General features: G+C 39.6%; 1 protein-coding gene across 2 annotated transcripts in view; it reads right to left on the reverse strand.

Moving 5' to 3' along the window:
- The window catches only part of BRE (brain and reproductive organ-expressed (TNFRSF1A modulator)), a 746,464-nt gene that overhangs the window by 127,026 nt on the left and 597,413 nt on the right, over positions 1–22,025 (reverse strand). For both annotated transcript variants that reach the window (XM_006835176.1, XM_006835177.1), the window contains exons 8-10: positions 14,089–14,188; positions 10,449–10,519; positions 4,802–4,884 (exon numbers count right to left, since the gene is read on the reverse strand). In XM_006835176.1, coding sequence (XP_006835239.1) covers positions 4,802–4,884; positions 10,449–10,519; positions 14,089–14,188 — 254 coding nt within the window. The remainder of the gene's footprint in view (positions 1–4,801; positions 4,885–10,448; positions 10,520–14,088; positions 14,189–22,025) is intronic.

Below are 22,025 nucleotides of genomic sequence, written 5' to 3' on the forward strand. Positions count from 1 at the left end.
TGATCTCTAAATTCAGGTGTGATATATTCAAGGTCATATTTTGGCTCTCGTGGACTTGTTTTCATCTTCTTCAGCTTCAGTTTGAATTTGTATATGAGTAACTGATGGTCTGTTCCATAGTCTTCCCCTGGCCTTGTTTTCACTGGTGATATGGAGCTTTTCCATAGTTTCTTTCCGCAGATGTAGTCAATTTGATTTCTATGTATTCCATCTGGTGAGGTCCATGTGTATAGTCGTCTCTCATGCTGTCTAAAGAAGGTATTTGAAATGAACAAATCATTGGTTTTGCAGAATTCTATCATGCATTCTCCAGCATGATTTCTATCACCAAGGCTATATTTTCCAACTACTGATCCTTCCTCTTTGCTCTCAACCTTTGCATTCCAATCACCAATAATGATCAATACATCAGAACCAAAATTGACCTAGACTATATCCATTCTAAATTTAGAGATGATCTGAAAAATAAATTTGATACATTAGTCACTACTGACTGAAAACCAGAAAATCTGTGGGATAACATCAAGAACAGCATACATGAATGTGAAAGGTCATTAAAAGGACAGAAATGAAATAAAAGACCAAAATGGGTGTCAGAAGGGACTCTGAATCTTGTTCTTGAGAGTAGAGAAGTTAAGGCAACTAGAAGAAATGAGGAAGTAAAAAAACTGAACAGAAAATTCAAAAGAAGACAAAATAAACATTATAATTAAATGTGCAAAGACCAGGAGTTAGAAAACCAAAAAGGGTGAACATGCTTAGCATTTCTTAAACTGAAAGAACTGAAGAAAAAGTACAAGCCTCAATCTGCAGTAATGAAGTATTCTATGAGCAAAATGATATCAAGGCCCATAGAGATCTTCAAGGAATGCTTGGCCTACAAATACTGAAAGGACACAAGGAATTTTCCCTTGTCTCCCTAGAGTTAACAAAGACAGAAAGCCTTCTCCTGGAGCCATCACTCCTCATTTCAACTTCAAGCTTCCTGAAGTGTGAGAGGCTGTAAATCATGTAACCCTATAGGACACTTCTACTCTGTCCTATAGAGTCGCTATGAGTCATAGTTGACTTGATAACAGTGGTAAGAGCAGCTACTTTGATTTTTAAATGGTGTACGAGTTAGCTATTGCTATGAAACCAACCATTTCAAAATGCAATGGCTTACAATAATAAACATATATTTCTTAGGCTTCTTTGAAGTTATAATCTAAGTTGGATTCAGCTGTAACTCTGCTAATCTTGGCTTGTCTGGTCTGAGCCAGGGACACTTGGCTCCCTCTTGTTTCTCATCCTCTAGGGAACAGTGGGCTGGCCCACTCATTTCTCCTTAGGCCAAGGGCAGAAGCCCAAGCAGAGATACAAAAGCCTCTTGAGGCCTGGCTCAGTATTAGTACCCCTCTCTCCCTTATTCTCTTGGCCAAAATAGGTCATGTGAACTGGAGAAATATACTCCATTCCATGTGACAAAGGGACAGAGTCCCAACTCAGATGACACAGTGTGGGATACAGGATAAGGTGACGAACAGGGGCCACTACAGCTGTCAGCCACAGGGCTTTCCATCATTCATGTGCCCCTGCGTACAAACTGGGACCAAATGTGGAACGGAAAGTCATTAGAAGCAGAAACCAATTTACAGACTTTATTTTGATTTCCCTGTCCTTTGGAAAACACATATGTTGACAGTTTTTAGTTGTGATTCACACAAAATTACAAAAGCGTGTCCCCTGGTTCTCCCAACACAGTCACATACAGAAGGTGTGAATGGCCAAGCTATGTGCTACCTGGCTCTGAGCAACACCTCAAAAGAGGAATTAGAAGTGGTTCTGGGCTTTTGCAAATAGAAGATTCATTTTTCAAGTGAAAGCTCTGATGTCTTGTCTAGAACCACCAGTGCCTCCAAGTGACAGGACCATAATCAACCAATTTGTGAGACTCAACTCACTTTTTCTACTTTATTTTAGAAACTTAAGGAAGACGTTATAAATAGAATTTTGACTTGGCAATCTTGTTTTATTATCTTAAGTGCCATCGAGTAAGCTCTGACTCATAGTGACCCTGTATAGGATTTCTGAGGAGCGGCTGGTGAGTCTGAACTCTCAATCTTGTGATTCAAACCGACCTTGCAGTCCAGTGCATTATCTCACAGTGCCACACCAGGACTACTTTAATATCTTAGCTTCATTTAAATGAAGTTAAAACTTTATATGGCTCTTTAGGAAAAGAACTGGACTATTTACGAAAAGATTGGCATTTAAAACCCAGCAACTACTCCACTACAGGAAGACGAGGCTTTCTGCTCCCATGAAGATTTATAGCCTCAGGAACCCTATACAGAGTCAATATGAGTTGGAACTGACTCAACGACACACAACAACAACAAAACTACATCATGGGTAAAATATTAAATGATGCAGGAAACATCAAAAGTAGATGAAAAGAATATGCAGTTACTGTATCTGAAAGAATTGCTTGATATCCACCATTTCAAGAGGTAGCATGTGATCATGAACTGATGGTATTAAAAGAAGTAGTCCAAGCTGCACTGAAGGCACTGGTGAAAAACAGGGCTCCAGGAATTGACAGAATACAAATCGAAATCTTTCAACAAACTGATGCAGTATCATAAGCATTCACACATCAGATCAGCAGGGCCATAGAAGATTGTTAGCAAAGAGGAGATGGCCAAGAGGTCTTAATTGTGAGGCTTCCTCTTCATCTGACTGCATCTTGCAGACCTGAGTCTCCAAAAAACCTGATGACCACATCCCCAATATACATATGAGGAAACTAAAGCAGAGGTAGGTTTGTCCTAGTCATCTGAACAAGGTCACATAATTAGTCAGAGACACACCCAGGATTAAAATCTTTACCTCTCCAACTCTGTTTATCCATTTACATCATTAATATAAAGTGTTATGTTTGCATTTTTCAGATGCATTTGAAAAGATGGCCCTATTTATGAATAGCAAACAAATAGGACTCCTGGTCTGGTGCTGTAGGATCAGCACTATACTGTGAACCACAAAATCGGTAGTTCAAACCAACCAGCCTCTCCTCAAAATCCTTATACAGGGTCGCTATGAGTCGGAACCAACTCAACAGCACTTAACAACAACCACCACCACACAGGAGCTCAATATAAGGTCCTGCTTTACAAAATAGTAATAGCTGGGTACACTTAAAGAGCACAGAGGCCCAATTCCTTAATAATACAGCCAACTATGTGAATTATACCATTGTTGTTGTTGTTGTCAGGTGCCATCGAGTCGGAACCGACTCATAGCGACCCCATGCACAGCAGAACGAAACAATGCTCGATCCTGGGCCAACCTCACCACCACTGCCACCCCCGAGTCCATCAATGATGCCACCTGGCCGATCCATCTCATTGGAGGTCTTCCTCTTTTTCTCTGACCCTCCACCCTACCCAGCATGACATCCTTCTCCAACGATTGTTTCCTCCGGACTACATGTCCAAAGTAGGAGAGACGAAGCTTAGCCATCCTGGCCTCCAAGGAGCACTCTGGCTGCACTTCTTCCAAAACAGATCTATTGGTTCTTTTGGCAGCCCATGGCACCCTCAGTATTCTCCTCCAACACCACAACTCAAAGGCATCAATTCTTCTACGATCCTCCTTATTCACTGTCCAGCTTTCGCATCCATATGAGGAAATTATACCATAGTAAGGTTTTAATTAGAGGATTTCTTCCCTCTACCACTATGTATATTTAAAGAAAATTTATTTCCTCATTATTTGTTGGTATGAAATAAAGTAAAACAAACTAATTAAAATATTATTTTAGTCTAAGGAAATCAAATTCAAGAAGGTAAATCTGCTGGAGAAGAAAAGTCACCCAAAATTAGTATTTTTTGAGGCTCGATGCCTTGACTAAATAAGGCCAGAGCTTCTCTTTTGGAACCAGTTTATTAAGGTACCGAACAGTTCTATATACTAAATGAAGTCAGCCTCTTATATAACAAGGAAATAAACAAAAGAGCTCATAAATTATCAATTAAGAGAACATTGGACCAATGTTGGTTGATTGATTGATTGATATCACAACAAATATTTAAATCCAGTGTAGAAAAGCAATGATAAGTGATGTGGGGGACACATTTAAACATTGTCTCACCTTTAAATTATATATTACATATTATCAAAGTTGCAGATTTCTCCTTTAATAAGGATGTTAACCAAATAGTTGAAGCAAGTATGTTTTGAGTAATCCTAAAAGTTTTGAAATCTGATTCTGGAAAGATGCCTTGGAAAAGAAATCTGTCCAGAGTAGGATTTCTTAACTTTGGCACTACTGCTGATTTTGGATCAAGTTGCTCTTTGTTTGGATCAGGTAATTCTTTGTCATAGAGGCCTGTCCCACACATTGAAGGAGTAGCACTTTGGTACTATAGGATGAGCACTGGATGGCAAGGTCAGTTTGAACCACAAGGTCAGTGGTTCAAACTCACCAGTCGCTCCTTGGAAACCCTGTATTGGGTTACTGAATTGGAACCGACTCGATGGCACATAACAACAATGACACCTACTAGATGCCAGTGGCACCTTCTCCCCCAGTTGTGACAATCAAAAAAGTCTCCAGACACATTGCCAAGTGTCCCCTGAAGGGGCAAAATCATTTCCAGTTGAGAACTACTGGTCTAGAGATATTTTCTTTTTAAGACCGCACCAAAAAAATATACTGAACTAAAAGAAACTAACTCAAGACATTAATGGTTCTCATACTCATTATACGTGGTTTAGAATGTTTAAAAATATATGCTGATAACAAAAGTATACTCACTGTGTACAAGGAAGCAAAAATCTTTCCACATCAGCAGCAGAGTGAGTTTTGTAAAGCCTTCTGCATCATATTCCACGACACCTCTAAGTAATGAACACACACACACACACAAAATATATAAAAGAGTTGGGGCCAATTGAAAAATATATTACTAAAGTCAGTTATTTAATTTAAAATGAAAAGGTAAGTGAGCACACTAGATTAGGAAGGGCAGGAGATTTGGAATGATACCACGTGGTTTCAAATCGGAGTCCTGGTGTGGCGCTGTACGATCAGTACTGAACAGCAGGGTTGGCTTGAACCACAAGGTTGGCAGTTCAAACCCACCAGGTGCACCTTGGAAACCCTATACAGGGTAGCTATGAGTCTGAACAGACTCCAGGACACTTAGTAACAATAGCAACAGCTCTGGCATTTATTATTTATTATAATCTCAGGCAAATCAACTTAATCTTCAGAGCCTCAGTTTCCTCATCTGTAAAACAAGTAGACTAATACTATGAATCCCATCATTGTCTGGTTGTGAAAAACAAGATAAAGCATAAAATGCTACACAGATGTTAGTTATTAGCTAATAGTGAAAGGAAAAATTAAGTCGGGTCAGCAATGATAACTATAATGCCAAATGTCACCATGGGCTTGTATAGTGATAATTAAGTCTAGTTTCACTGGGCACTAAAAATTAACGAGCAACAATATAACTAAGTTTAGGATTATATACAAGGTTAGCTTCAAAAGTTTGTGGAAAAATTGAATTGAAAGATAATGGAATTTTTCCATGAACTTTTGGAAGCTCTCCCTCTTACTTTTCTTCAACAGTACTTGGATGCTTTCACTTCTGTTCCTCCTGTTCTCCCCACTGGGTTCAAGACAAAGTAGCTATGTCTGCTGAGTGAACACTGGTGCAGAGGGAGATGCATATATCATGTGTCAAGGGAGAACACCTGGTGTCTGCAGGGAATTATTTCCTATCTCTTCTAGTCATATCTTAGTAGTTCCTGTCAAACTTTTTCCTGAGGGGTCTAGGTAAGAGAAGGTGAGGGAAGATGTTGATGATTCCGGTGTGAGTTACTGTTGGCAGAGCTAACTGTGATTGGTCAATTTTGCCATCCTGCTGGGTATAAAATGAGCCATTTCAGAAGCAGAGGTAGGAATTCACTACCACCAAGAAAGAGCTAGGAATGGCGCTCATGCTCTGGACCCTGAGATCCCTGTGCAATGACACAGGGACAGAAAGCTGTGACACCAGAGTAGCAGTACGGGAGTGGCGGCAGCAGAAGCAAGTGGTGCTAGAGCCCTAGAGAGAACAGTGGGCTTCTCAGACACAGGGCACCTAAAGCTGAGTGAGTTTGGTTATGTTGTAGAGTGGGGTGCCTCCGGGCACTTAACTGGGGTGGAGCTAGGTTTGCTGACTCATGGAGCTAGAATTGAGTGCCTTCCTTGCAGCTGAGGCTTATGATGGAGTGATGTGCCTTGTGAGCACCAAACAGCGCCCTAAAAGAGCTTTTAGTACCGTTGCTGGAGCAGGGTAGAAGCCAGGCCAAGAGCCCGAGAGAGACCTGTGGGTAGGGCAGACAAGAGGGTCTCTTGTTAGAACTGTGCCCTGAGCATTTCTGACCCTGAATTATAACTTGTTAGTTTCCCTCATACACCTCCTAACTGTGAGTATGGAGCTGAAATGATTTACTGAACCCAGAGGTGAAGCTGAGAGTGCTGTGGGCGGGATGGCTGGTGCCAGTTTTCACATGGGGCATGACAGAATTCTGGTAGGCTCACCCCGACCACTTCCCTCAGGGGGATGTCACCATAACGTAATAATCATGCAGATGATGGAATAACTGTCTTTCTAGTCTATACAAGGAGTCTTGGTGTGGCACTGTGGGTTCATGTGGGGCACTGCAAAATCAGTTTGAACCACAAGGTTGGCAGTTCAAACTCACCAGCTACTCCTTGGAAACTCTATACAGGGTCGCTATGAGTCAGAACCGACTTGACGGCACTTAACAACAATAACCAGTCTATACAAAGCACAAGCCTTGATGGCACGGTGGCTAAGTGCTTGGCTGCTATGCAAAAGGTCAGTGGCTTGAACCTACCAGCTGCTCCATGGGGAAAGTTGTGGCAGTCTGCTTCTGTCAAGATCTGTAGACTTGGAAACACTACGGGGACAGTTCTAGTCTGTAGTATAAGGTCATTGTGAGCTAAAATCAATTTAGTGGCATTGTGTTTGGTTTGGGTTTTCTACGTAAAGAGGCCTTTGATGTCCTTAGAATTGTCTTATTCCTAGGCAAGGCAGGTCAATCAGACCTTTGATATTGATTACCTCACAGTTTAAACAGAAAAGTTCAGTTGTACTCATTGTATGTTGTTGTTATTGAGTACTGTGGAGTCGGTTCCGACTCATAGAGACCTCCACAGGGTTTCTGAGGCTATAAATCTTTACAGGAGCAGAAAGCCTTATCTTTCTCCTGTGGAATGGCTGGTAGTTTTGAACTGCCACCCTTGAGGTTAGCAGCCCAATTTGTAACCACTATGCTATCAGAAAAAGACAATGAAGACTAAGTGATTTGCTCAAAGATAACGGGTATGCAATTGAGATCTTCTGACTTAAGTCAATTATTTTATTCACCAGTTTATATTACTGTGAATTTATAATCAACCCAATATGTTATAACACTGATATCTAAACTTTTTAGAGCCTGCATCCCATCCACAAAATAAGCACATATTCCTTTTTATTATGCATATGACATAGTCAGAGAGTAGCAAAGTATATTATTTAGTTAAGTAAGTTAAGTAGCATCGAGTCAGTTCTGACTCATAGGGACTCTGTACAGGGTTTCCGAGGAGCAGCTGGTGGGATTGAACTAATGCAGTTATATAAAATTATTTTTCTATGCAGTTGTTTGCACAGTTAGGCACTTAGCTACTAATCTAAAGGCTGGCAGCTTGAACCTACCCAGAAGTGCCGCAGAAAACAGACCTGGTGATCTGTATTGGAAAGGTCACAATCTTTGTGTGTGTGTATTTTCATTTTATAGGTGTTTGTGTTTTTTATTTAATTGTAAATTGAGTGATAGTTTATATGGGAGAACATGGGTTTTACACTCATCCTACTGTATTTCATTTCACTGCAAAGATTACAATCTCCTCCATGCATCATCATTCAACAGTATTTGCTTCTATTCCCTCTGGATTTTTTTGGGGGGTGTGTGTATACAAAAACACTCAAGAATATACAATAATTTAAACAACCCAAGGGCACATTCGGCAAGCCTTCATCCTGGTTGCCAGCACACAGTCTTTCTCTTTCCATGAGTCTAGAGTCCTCAGCTGCTCCCTCTCTCCATGTCCCCATCTCTGCCTCCATTTCTGGTGTTGCTGCTTCTCTGGATAGGGTCCCACATTCCACTCATGCTCTTTTCCCTTGATGGTCCTAGGGTCCTCTGTTCCTGGAATGTAAAATTAACTATTCCCCCACTTTTGTTAAAAAACTTTTCTACCTTTACAGTTATGACAATTGCAATTAGTCATGATAACACTTACTCACTATTGAGTCATAAGAATCTTATCCCCATCTCTTTTCACCAGACCCATCTAGACAAGATGAAAACTATTCAGTGGGGATTCTACTTCCCCCCTCCCCACACTCTGAAACTAAACTCCCTCTTAGAAACTCATAAGCCAGTCACTTTGTGCCTTTATTGTCCCCCACTAGGTAGCCAATGTCTAAGTTGCCCATCCCTATCAACCCTGTGTACAGAGGGAATAGGAATGATCGGAAATGTCACAATCTTTAAAACACTATGGAGCAGTTCTACTCTACACATGGGGACGTCAAGAACTTGACAACTAATAGTAACAACTGTATGACTGTACTATGTTACTGTGTTGTTGTTAAGTGCTGAAGTGTCAATTCTGACTAATACTGATCCTGTATAGAGTTTCTGAGGAGCAGTTGGTGGTTAGCAGTCCATTGTGGTTAGCAGTCCATTGCTTATCCTATAGCACCATACCAGGACTGCACTACAAGCATATTTATAAACATGCACAAAAATGTACATTGAAAAAGAATATGATTTAAACATAAATGTATATGCAAATTTCATATATATATATATATATTTTTTTTTTTTTTTACACCAGTGGAGTGAATTATGTAAGCCTTGGACTGTGTATACCCTATTTTGAGGTCACTGTGCTAGCTTCTTCATTTTCTAACTGAAATTCTAACTTCAGAACTACATATTCTGAAGATTATCTTACTCAAAAATTAGAAGACCACTGGATAAGCATTGGCATGCTAACTGCAAGGTCATCAGTTCAAACCCACCAGCCACTCTGTGGGAGAAAGATGAGGCTTTCTGCTCTAGTAAAGATGCCAAGCCTCAGAAACCCTATGGAAGGTCACTAGGAGTCACAGTCAACTCGATAGTAGTGGGCTTTGTTTTCTTTTGTTTGGTTCTTATTCAAAGAACTTTATCAAAATGTTCAAACATAAAATAAAGAAATCATCACTAGTAATGATGTATGTGAGGGACAATCTTACTATTTATTGATACTACTACTCTGGAGGAATGAAAATTTCTACTTTGCATGGTAAGAAAATGTTTTGCAACTGTTTTGAGAAGTCATAAACTTTGCTTATATTTATACTACAATTTGTGAAATTAATTTTCAAAGAATGGCGAATCTTGTTCTTGACTTCATTTTATATTATTCCTGCTTTCCTTTTATCCCAATTTCTCCTTTTACTTATTTAAAATTTTTATGTGTTACTTTACATATATATACTCATAAACCTTCTTTGGAATCAGATGGGGTACAAACAGGTCACTAAAACCCCCACTCTAACTATTACTAAATATCGTAACTTTGTCCCCATATGGGTAGAATGCTCCACCATTCAAGAAGACTGAGGAAAAATGCATCCCCTCTCCCACTGAGCTAAGCCTAAATAGCTCAGTATCAGTCAGCTTGATCAGGTCTCTGATGTCACTTAAGGAAACAGAGCTGCCCAGGAGCACAGCCACTGATACGCAAACACAGAGGGGCAGTCCTGGGGGAAATGCCCACTCTGTAACTGTAGTTCCACACTTCCTTTTTCCTTGGCCATGCTTTCTTCCAACGCCTACTCTCAAGTGTGAGTCACAGCTTCCTTATTTAGTGTTGCGTTTCCTCCCCAAATCTGTGGGGCACTCCTGTCAGGAGACTAGAATCCTGGAGAAATAGGGGTGCTGCCCAGACTCCACCTCTTCTAGGAGTGCGACTTCCATCTAGTTACTAAATCTTTCAGAGCTTCAGGACTGTTTTCAGTGACATGTGCCAATCGCACCTACCTGTGAGCTGATCGAGGGGAGAGTGCTATGCCAACAAGAAGCATTATTATTGTTGTGTTGTTGTGTCAGGGAAGATATTTGATTCTATTATGTGCTAAATGAATTTTTTTTTAAATTTATGTCTTCCAGGGAGCTTTGGTATAAGTAACATACCACCATACCAAAGACAACAAATATGGTATTGTACAGGTAGGAACTAAGTGCTATTTTCTTAACCAAACCTCTGTATTAGGTCACGAGAAAGTGAGAACATCAACAATAGAGTTTAGTGAGGACATCAACAATAGAGTTTATCTAGGAGAACTTACGTGCCAAAGTGGCTGAGGAAAGCGGCGATATACTCTCTCCTTTTGTGATATCCTTGAATCACATACTGCACCTGAAATAGGAACCCAACATCGAGAAGTGGAATAGTAGATTTTTTAATGATTTTAAAATACTTTATTATGAAAAATTAAAAAGAAGTAGAATAGTAAAATGAACATTCATATTTTCATCCCCTATATTCAGCAACTGTGAATATTTGCCTAGTTGTTTCAGGCAGTCATTCTACCAACCTACCAATCTATTAACCTATCAGTCAATCTTGCTGAAACATTTCAAAGTTAATTAGAGACATCGTGACAGTTTTCCCCTAAATACTTAAGCATGCATCTCCAAAAAACAAGGGCATTCGCCTACATAAGTACAATACAATGATCATACTCAACAGATTGAACAATCATTCTCTGAACTTATTTATTTATTGTTGTTGTTAAGTACTCTCCAGTTGGTTCTGACTCACAGTGACCCTATATAGGGTTTCCAAGGAGTGGCTGGGGGATTGGAACCACCAACCTTGTTGTTACCAGTCCAGTGTTGACCCTACAGCATCACTCCAGGGCACCACACCAAGACTCTGAATTTATTTAGTACCTGTCCATGTTCAAGTTTTCCCAATGGTCTCCAAAGAAGCAGGGTAAAACCAAGAACCTGGTATTTCATTTGCTCCGTATATCTTTCAAGTCTTTTTAATCTAACTAACATTACCTGTGCATAAGGTCGCTATGAGTCGGTGCCGACTCGATGACACCTAACAACAACAACATGACCTCCATGAGGGTGCATACGTGTGTGCACAAGCATGAATGCAAACACATACAATGGCTTTTCAATTGTCTTGTAAAATGTACTGTATTCTAGATTCTCTTGACTCCTCATAAACTGGAAGTTAGAGCTAAAGGTATGATTCGATTCTGGCTGAAGATTTTGGCTAGAAGCTTTCACAGAAGGTAATGAGTTGGATTGCTTGTCTAAGGTTGTGACAGCCAGACCTTTCCACTGTAAAAAGATATTTCTGTCCCCTTTGCCAAAGTGAGTAATCTATGGGCGTATCACTTGAAGCGTGTGAACATCAACCTTTTACCTAATAAGTTTGTTTCTTTGTTGGGAGACTCTTGTCTGACTTAGTTATTTCATTAAGGAATGCAGAATGGTGATTTTTTGAGTTCTGTCTGTCCTCTGCATTTATCAGCCTTCTCAGTGAACAGGAGCTTTCTCTCATCAAGTAGGGCCATTTCAGTAGCTTGAACTACAATCCTACTGAAAAGGCAGGCTAATGCTTAATTCTTTCTTTCTAAATTCTTGATATTCAAAATAAGGAATGGTATAATAGGGGGTTTTGTTCTGCCTTTTAAATTTACCTTATCACTAAATGACAGTTTCTCTTAAAAAAAAAAGAATCTGTGAACACATTAAACTAGGCATCTGAAAGTTAATCATTTATCCATCACCTTCAAACAAGAAAACATATTCCTTACAATGTCCTCATAATGCTTGAAAGAAACAATGAGAAAAAGAACTCCCCCCTCCCCAAAACTGATTTGTAAGGGCTGTAGTCCCACTGAGTTGCCACGGCTAACAAAAGTATGAGGTAAAATGCCTGCAATAATCTCGACACAATTGGTACCGATAGCTATTTGTACCCTTTAAAAGCAAAACAAATCTATTCTTATAATAGAGGTTTCTGTCAATTTATAAAAACAGTGCTTACTTTGCAGCCTTAATGCAAGTTCAGAAATGCTATTTTGGGAGAAGAAAAACAGATGATAAGTTTGCTTAAGTGGCTTTGTTTTAAAAGGGGGATGAAAACAGTTCTGTATACTTGATTTTCAAAACAGACAACCATTTTAACAAAAACCCACAACAAAACTGGCTATAAAGATAGATTCCAATGTAATTATGGAAATTCATTTGAAGAGATTGTTTCTAAAAGCAGCCCATACTGTCCTTGTCTGTAGCAAACACAAGAAAAAAACCAATTGTAAAAGACAAGTGAAATTAATGAAGGAGAACAAGATAAGAAAAATGGACTGATTCTTGTATTTCTGGGAAAACGGTATTATTTTTTGAGGAAAATGTATGACTAGAAATTAATCTCAATTGGAGAGCTTTAAACAGGCTTTTCTTCTTAGTGCTGGAAAACCACATTTGCATTTTTCTCTATAACACTGGGACGCAGATTTGAAGGCAGTGCAAAGCCCCAGAATGTAAATAAGAATTCTTTCTCCTCAGATCAGTTTAGTAGGAGGATAGAGGCTGGGGGGATGTGGTCCAATGAGAAGCAGTTACTCCATAATAATTCAATGCCCTGGAATCTATGCCAGGCCCACAGACTGCAGAGTTGCCAGCATTTAGTTTCTCTGACATTTAAAAAATAATACGAAGCCTTTGAGATATTATTGCACTTTAAAAATATTTTCTATATAGAGATGAGCTATCTCTTGAATGAACGAGACAAACAAAAGATCTATTTGCCTAGCCAATGTGAACAAGTCAGTAGGAGCAAAGAAAATAGCACTTTGGCAATTAAACAAACTGAGTCACCATCCATGTGGGAAAGGAAAGAGAGTCGGTGTTACTTGTGGATTAATGTCTATAGTTTTCGGATAAATACACTGGCCGGGACATTACCATGTATATTCTTACACTTTTTGGAAATAGCTAACAGTCATTAAAGTAAACTCAGCTCCTTGCCAATGTAATGGCTCATAAATGCAGCTAAGATAAAGCTTCAGGCAATCTAACATGCCTGGATATAAGACTAGCTGACTTAGAAATCATACTCCTAGGAGAAAAACTGTATAAAATTGCTCCCAGTGATTAACAGGGAGAATCAAGAACTGACTATTAAAAAGTCAAAGATGGAGGCAGAGATGATGACATGGAGAGATGGGGACTCTGAATTAAAAGAGGGAGAGAGGATGTGTGCTGGCAGTCAGGGGGCAGTCTTGCAGGGTATACCCTTTGGTTGTTTGAATGGTTATATATTCTTGAGGGCTTCAGGGTACATTCAAAAAAAGAAGAGGAAAAAAGCAAACAAACAGAGGGAATGGAAGCAAATGCTGTTGAATGATGATGCATGGAGGGGATTATAATCATTGCAATGAAACGAAATGTGATAGGATGAATGTAAAGCTGATGTTCTCCCATATAAACTATCACTTAATTCACAATAAAAACAAAACAAAAAAAAAGTGGAGCACAGAGAAACAGAGAGAGATGAAAGTTTGTTTCTCAAGTCTTCTGATATCATCTAATGGCAAACACAAACATATTAGGCAATTTGGGTAATGAAAGGGTTCAAAAATATAAGAAGGTGCAAGATCAAGCAAACTTAAGGCTTAAAACAGACTCGAGGAAAAGGACATATAATTCTCCAGATAGCAAGTCAAGAAATGAAGACAAGACTGGTACAAGGTGATCGAATCTTTACAGAAGAAAGGAGGAGGACACACAATAGAGAGAAATAGATGGATTATAGTTCAAAGTAGAAAAGGCAGATGTGAATGCGGAGATTAAAGGAAGAAGATGGTTTGAGATGGATGCTGCGTGTATGACAGTTCTGTGTATCTGGTAACAGGAGAAAGAGGAGTCTCAAGATGAAGGAGCCAAGGGATTCATGTTTACCTTGTTGGTGAGCAGGTGGCATACTTGAGGAACATAATCAATGAGACATCCTCCTCCTGGGAAAGCTGGGATATGAAGAGCTGAGGAGCCTCCCAACGCACTGAAAGGACAAGAGTACAATGGACATGTCTCTTAGGGCTCAAGCAACTTAAGAAGTAATACCCAAAGCAGAAGTGGCTTCCCTTATCAAAGTCTGGTCTCCACCTGCCTGAACTAATGATAATGGGAGCCTGGGCTTCATTTTGTGATGAAATTTCTCTTATTTAGTCATTTTCATAAATTTGCATGTTCATGTTGTTGTTGTTGTTAAGCGCCATCGAGTCGGTTCCGACCCATAGCGACCCTGTACAGGGTTTCCGAGGGTGTAAATCTTTACAGGAGTAGAAAGCCTCATCTTTCTCCCGCGGAGCAGCTGGTAGTTTCGAACCACTGACCTTAAGGTTTGCAGCCCGATTTGTAACCACTACGCTACCAGAGCTCCTTGCATGTTCATGTTACACATCAGTAATAACAACTAATGATCTTATCTCACAGCAGAATAAATTAGCAAATTTCGATTGACATGTGTAAATATCTTAACATCAAAAGGTCATACTGAAACATATACTTTTATATTTTTCATGATGCCCAATTCCGTGCAGGACAAAGATAAGTTATTCAATTAAAACCTGAACTGAGCTACAATGAACAGATGCAATGGTGTTAACAGTGTACCAGGAATTAAGAGACTAGTTCTGCAGTTTCTCAGCTCTGTTTCCTTGGGTAGCTGCCTGGGGCTGTAGCTTCCTCGTTTATTAAGTGAGGCAAGTGGTCTACAGCAGGGGGAACTCCAGGATCTGCTGAGGCCCAGCCAGCAGGTGGTATAAATGTGAGGAGAGAACTAGAGGAGGACTCCAGTAAGCTGATAATTTCATGCACAGCGGGCAGGGATCACCAATGTTCAGCTCCAGGGGACTTCTGACATGCAGGAATGCAAGTCTAGTCTTACTGGGTGCCAATGTTGCAACAGAAGCTACAAAGTCAGATTTAAAATTTTTACCTCTCAATTTTTAAACGGTGGCAGCTAATTTAAATCTATAGGTCAATATGGGTAGGAAGCCTGCAACTTCTAGTCTAAGTAAATACTGACATTTAATTCATCTAAATAAGAAAGCTGAGTTAATAATCATTGATTCAGCAATAGTTTCCAGAAATTTGCAAAAATATTTGGTTTCGTTTTTTAATTAGTCAACAGATGATTATTAAAATACATTGTTCAGATCCTACTAAGCATTCATTTTGTATAATAATAGTCTTGATTTCCTTTTCTTTCATAATCTCACTTTCCTTTTGTCCTAATTGTATTAATTTTAATTTTAAAATTTTATTTTAATGTATATATTTCTTGAGTCCCTAAAAGCCTCTTTGTAATATATTGGGATATAAAAAGAGCCTTACAATTCCTTAATGATGTGATTATTCATAATATAAACTCCCACCATTACAAATCATAAATGGAAGCCAGGATAGCACAGTAGCAACACAGAAAGTCACTCCTAAACAATTCCATAGAGATGAACTCTGTCTAGAGTTTGTGATACAGGGAACACTATACATAATTTTTAAAAGCACTTGAGGCTCACTCAGTCACTCTGTGGCTACAGTTTTCTGAAAAATTTTATGGTAAAAGTGAATTATATGTTTATTCCAATTAGACTTTGTGGGAATGAAAAAAATCCCAACAAAATCCCAAGTGATGTGAGGAAGTCAATGTGGATGACATTCGTTATTGATCTTTTCCACTCAGTTAACACCTAAAAATACAGCAATTTTGACAATTGAGAAAATTATAAGATGGTATTTAGTTATGCATGACATTAACACATCTTCTACAATCAACAATTGCACAGAATCAGCAAGACCATCATTTCCTTTTGCCATTGTTAGAATAGATACTGAAGTCCTGGTGTGGCGCTGTAGGATAAGCACTGGACTGCAAGATCAGCAGTTCAAACTCACCAGCCGCTCCTCAGAAACCCTATACAGGGTCTCTATGAGTTTCAAGCAACTCGACGACACCTAACAAGAGTAGACACTGGATTGGATTTAGTCTAAACTCTGGAGAAGGCTGGAAAAATTCCTCTGACTTCCTGTGAACCAGAGAAGGGTTCTCTGTCTCCTAGTTTGTATGTACAGAGTGTACAGAGGGCACACATGTAACTGGAACGTTCTAATGATTCCATTAGGATGGGGAACTGATTAAGAAAATTCTTAACACAGTCTAGTCCAAGAAAAAGAAACTTAAATTGATCATAGTGGACTTTGACCTGTATAAAATATTATAGGGTGAGTCCTTACTCATTCACTAAGCTGTGAACACACCATGAAAATACTGTCTGGGTACTCCTCTAAACTTGAAACTTTCTATTTTCTTTCATTTAGAAATACAGTCATTAACAAAAATGATGTATAATGATCGAAAGAAATAGAGGTATCAGAAATTTAAAGGTCAGCTGTTTTGCTGCTAGACCCAGAGAAAGGGTTGACTCATCTTTCTGCATTCTGCTTCTGTGATTACCAATAATTAGCACTTGTTTCTAGGCATTTTCTTACAAAATCTAATTTAATTCTTGCAAGCCAATGAGATGGATATTATTATTATTATTTTGTTGTTGTTAAGTGCCGTCGAGGCGATCCTTTATAGGGTTTCCGAGGAGCAGCTGGTGAACTTGAACCACCAACCTTGCAGTTCAAACAGCTTTGAAGGCTGGCACATTAACCCACAGCGCCACACTGGGGAAATCAAGGCTCAGAGAATAGAAGAGATCTCAGAGTCAAACATGTAGGAAGTGATCTGAACTCAGGTCAGCCTTTTACTAGAGTCCACGCAGTTACCACTGTGTTGATTTCTTGGTGATCCTGTGTGTTACATGTAGAGTAGGACTGTTCACCAGGACAGTAGAAGAATAAGCATTCTTAATTTTGTTCAAACCTCAGTATGCCTCACCACAACCATGAAATATTCAGATTCATTTGATCTGGGAGATGACAGACCACCTACTCTGTCATGTCAGGTTCTGAATGGTTTCATTAGCGTGCAGATAAGCTTTAAGGTGTGAAACACTTTCAATATTAGGAAGGTCAATTTATTTGGCCCTTTATTGAATTCAGTAAGGAGCTCTGGTAGCGTAGTGGTTACGAATCGGGCTGTGAACCTTAAGGTCAGCAGTTCAAAACTACCAGCCGCTCCACGGGAGAAAGATGAGGCTTTCTACTCCCGTAAAGATTTACACCTTCGGAAACCCTGTACAGGGTCGCTATGGGTCGGAACCAACTCAATGGCACTTAACAACAACAACAACAACATTGAATTCAGTAGTTTCTCAGCTTATAAGGATAGAGAACCTAACATCTGGCATCACACACTGATAAGTGCTGCTGATTCATGTATAAAGATCCGCCTCATGGGTAAATATTTAACAGACTTGCTATCGCCTGAATGGTGCTCTGATCATACTGAATAAACAAAGTCAAGTGGCATGAAATAAAAGAGCTATTATGATTTTAAAGGATGCAAAATGGAGGTAGACCTGTGGTCTCTAATTATTTCATATTCTAAGATTCAGGAAAATACTGGGCAGAGCAAGTACAACGGAAAACTCAACCTGTGCAAAGATTCCAGGACTCACTCAGTTATTCCAAGGAATGCAGGTTGGAGAGAACGCATGGCCTGACTAACCTACTCCGTGGCTGAGCTGGGGCTGGAGTAAAGGGTGACCAGGAGATGAAAGGGACCACTTGGTGCTGATTCTTTTGATCTCTGGAGCGGTGCAGTGAGAAAGCAGGGGTAAAAAGTGAGGAAAAGTAAATCAGATGGTAGGGTCTCTGGCTAAACTTGGGAAGAGAAAAGGGTGACAAGGGCTGTTCTGAAATGGGGTCTCTCTTTAGGTACTGAAATGGAACATGAAATAGTTGGTAATTCTTAGAACTGAAACTGTATCTGTGAGTATAAAAGAGAAGTTTGAGTGAGAAATCTTTCTGACAATGCAGTTAGTTAAACAGACCAAAAGGTAGCCAGAAAAGCATTTTTAAGTCTGCCTCTGGTTCTAAAAGTTAAATGTAAGAACTGTCTACATTAAATGTATTGACACTATTCTCTTCCATGTAAATACAGCTAATAGAGCCCTTTGTAAACCTTGCTCTTTCTAAAAATATTCATAGCATCCCTAATACACTAGATACACTAGTGTGGCACTGTGGGTTAATGCGCTGGACTGTAAGTTTGGTTTGAACCGCAAGGTTGGCGGTTCAAGCTCACCAGGTGCTCCTTGGAAACCCTATATAGGGTCACTATGGGTCAGAACTGACTCAACAGCACTTAACAACTACAATAACTAATATTCAAAGAAAGTATGTTGTTATTGTTAAGTGCTGACAAGTTGGTTCCGACTCATAGCAACCCTGTATAGGGTTTCTGAGGAGCAGCTGGTAAGTTTGAATCACTGACCTTGCAGTTTAAACCAACCTTGAAGTTGAGTGCTTATCCTATGGCACCACACCAGGGAGTGTTATTTAGCATTCTGACATGGAAAAATGCAGGGATAGCCTATTTGAAATGGGGTTTCAATTTTGATCACATGTGGAATAGCATTCCTCTACTTTCCCTGTGGCGTCCTAGACTGCAAAGCCATCTGAACTGTAAGCCCGGTGGTTCAAGCTCACCAGTTGCTCCTCAGAAACCCTATACAGGGTCACTATGGGTCGGAACTGATTCGATGGCACTTAACAAAAACAACTCTCCCTGTGTGTGCATTTTTTTATATCTTACTGGCTAAGCAAAAGATAAATTGGCATGGAAAAAACAAGGTAAGGGCCACTGGCCCTTAACTGTAATCCTTGCTTCTGTCAAGTTTTCTCAGTCTGGTTCTACTCAACTTTCTCATCAGTGCAATGGGGATAACGTTACTTTTATCAAAGATTCTTGTCTCTCTCAAAGAACTGGTGAGGTGTGGGGAAAATGGTTTGCCCTCAATTGCTAACCTAAAGGTTATTCGGTCAGAACACACCCAGTAGTACTATGGAAGATCACCAAAACCAAACCAAATCCACTGCCATGAGTTGATTCTGACTCATAGCGACTCTATACAGGGTTTTCTGAGACTATAGATATTCACGGAAGCACACAGCCTCATCTTTCCCCCACATAGTGGCTGGTGGATTTATATTACCCACCTTGAGGTTAGCAGCCCAATGTCTAACCCATAGAGTCACCAGGCATTGCTGCCATGGAAGATAGGTCTAGTGATCTGTTTCTATCAAGCTTACAGCCTATAAAGTTCTATGGAGCTGTTCTAATCTGTTACAAATGGGGTTGCCATGAGTTGGAATGGACTCAGTGGCAACTAACAACAACAATAATATTAAACAGTAGCAAGCACCCTCAGAGAGACTTTATTCTAGGATGTCTGTTGTTTAAGTGTTCCATGTACAAGGGCCATGCCCAACATGTGGTCTGCTCTTGTTCTAGAACTAGGTTGTGAGGAAGAGGAGGTTGACCTGACTGTCTCCTTTCCTGGTAGTGGTGAGGGTTGAAGCATGGAGATGGAAAACATCTAGGAGAAAAGATGGAGAAAAATTGCCTCTAGTTACCACACTAAGGGAAACCCTAAAGAAAGGTATGCCTGCAATTAAATTGAAAAAACACTAACTATATACCTAACTGTATGTAAAGACTTGAGTTCTTCATGACTAGGGCACTACTGATAAATCCTTCATAGCAGAGAACTACCATAGACCTCAAGCATTGGGGGCACTCTATACTGCAAGTCTGTTTCCTAGGGGCCTGCCAGGAGAGTCATTACAATAAGACAAATGCCATTATTATTTATTGGGTACTCAGTTTGCCAGATACTGTAGTAGGTACTTCATTATCTGTGAACCTCACAACAACCCTGACAAGAAGATAATATTAGCCCAGTTCACAGAAAGGAAAGGAAGTACTCAGAGTTTAAGCATCTTCTTGTCCAAGATTATCGAGCTAGTAAGTTGCATGCATGAGTTTGGACTAGTTTTTCTAGTTCCAAAGCTTATGTCCTTTCTCATTAGAAATTATTTCACAGAAAGAGTGTGAATTTAAAAAAAACACACTGATCTTTAACTTACACTGAAACAGTGGTGTAAGTGGCCGAAATTGTCCTCAACACTTATTTATAAAAATCATCACCTTGGCACCTCATTTTTCTCATGTTAGGATATTACATGTCACAACCAGTAAACCTGGTGGAATAAAGGAACTATCACTTATAGGTTCTGAAAACTTAGAAGGACATTGTGTTGTTACTGTTAACATGCCATCGAGTTGGTTCTAACTTATAGAGACCTGTATAGGGTTTCCGAAGAGCAGTTGGTGGATTAGAAATGCCAACACTGCAATTCAAACTGACCTTGTAGTACCAGTGCTTATCCTACAGTGTGACATCAGGACTCAGAAGGACATCAATCCTGAATCAAAGAGAGGCACATTTTTTGTTTGTTTCCCCCACCCCCAGACTGGATTTTTTTTTTTTCTTTCTAATAGAGCATTTTCTAGGACTGTTAGTAGCCCTAATTCTATAAATTTGGCTTTGAATCATCTCAAGAGTCTCTTGATCCTTCAATTAAACCAAATCAGGATGTAACTTAACATGGAAAAATCTCAATGAGTACAACAGGAGAAATTACAGATAAAAGATCAGGCTGATGAATTAAGTATACAAGTTAGGAGCCACATGAATCAAAGCTTGCTGAAGCATTGATCAGTGCAGACCTAGCTGTAAAACATTTGCAAATACTCTAACCTTTCCAAAAAACATACTTCACAGGGTAAATCAGGTCTACATTAGAGAGCTGTACTGTTTCTAGTTTACCATTTTTGGAGGAACATATGAAAATGGAAACATTCTGAGACAACAATAAATATGATCAAACACTTAGAAAATGTTCCTAGTTGGAGCAAAGTCTAAATAAGATGAAATTGCTAAATCACTTAGAATGTTGTGGAGTTATTAAACAGACTAATTTGAAAATGTGAAGGCATATTATATGGATAATTTTGATCGGCTGTTTTCTGCTTGTTGTTGTTGTTGTTAAGTGCCGTCGAGTCGGGTCCGACCCATAGCGACCCTGTACAGGGTTTCCGAGGGTGTAAATCTTTACAGGAGTAGAAAGCCTCATCTTTCTCCCGCGGAGCAGCTGGTAGTTTCGAACCGCTGACCTTAAGGTTCGCAGCCCGATTCGTAACCACTACGCTACCAGAGCTCCTTAGGCACAGTAAAAATGCAAAGGGTTTAAAAGGCAATAAGCATCTCCACCTTAGCTAAACTTCCTCTTTGAGCTTCTGGTGTGGTGCCATAGGATCAGCACTGCACTGCTACCCACAAAGTCAGCTGTTCAAACCCACCAATTGCTCTTTGAAAACAGTATACAGGGTTGCTATGAGTTGGAACCGACTCCAAGGCAATAAACAACAATGCAAATGACTAGGAATGCTGGTATGGAGCTGTATGAGAAGCACTGGACCGCAAGGTCAGTTTTAACCACACGGTCAGTGCTTCAAACTCTGCAGCCACTCCTTGGAAACCTTATATAGGGTCGCTATGAGTCGGAACCAACTCGACGGCACTTTACAACAAGACGGATTTAGTTGGTAAAATAAATTATCTACATAATAAAGAATAACTTCATTTCCTAAATACTTCAGGTAGTCTCCAACTTACAAGTAAGCTCTGTTCTGACGATTCCATTGTAAATGGCTTCTGACCTTGGTTTATTTATTTATTTTTAAATTCTCTTTTATTTACAGTGATTTTATAAATTCTATATTTGTCTTTAGGAAGTTGGAAACATTACATGCAAACTTATAGGCATATTTTAATACACAAATCATAAACATTTACTTTGATGATGAACAGTTGAACAAA

Source organism: Chrysochloris asiatica, unplaced genomic scaffold, assembly GCF_000296735.1.
Source record: "Chrysochloris asiatica unplaced genomic scaffold, ChrAsi1.0 scaffold00016, whole genome shotgun sequence".
Taxonomy (NCBI): domain Eukaryota; kingdom Metazoa; phylum Chordata; class Mammalia; order Afrosoricida; family Chrysochloridae; genus Chrysochloris; species Chrysochloris asiatica.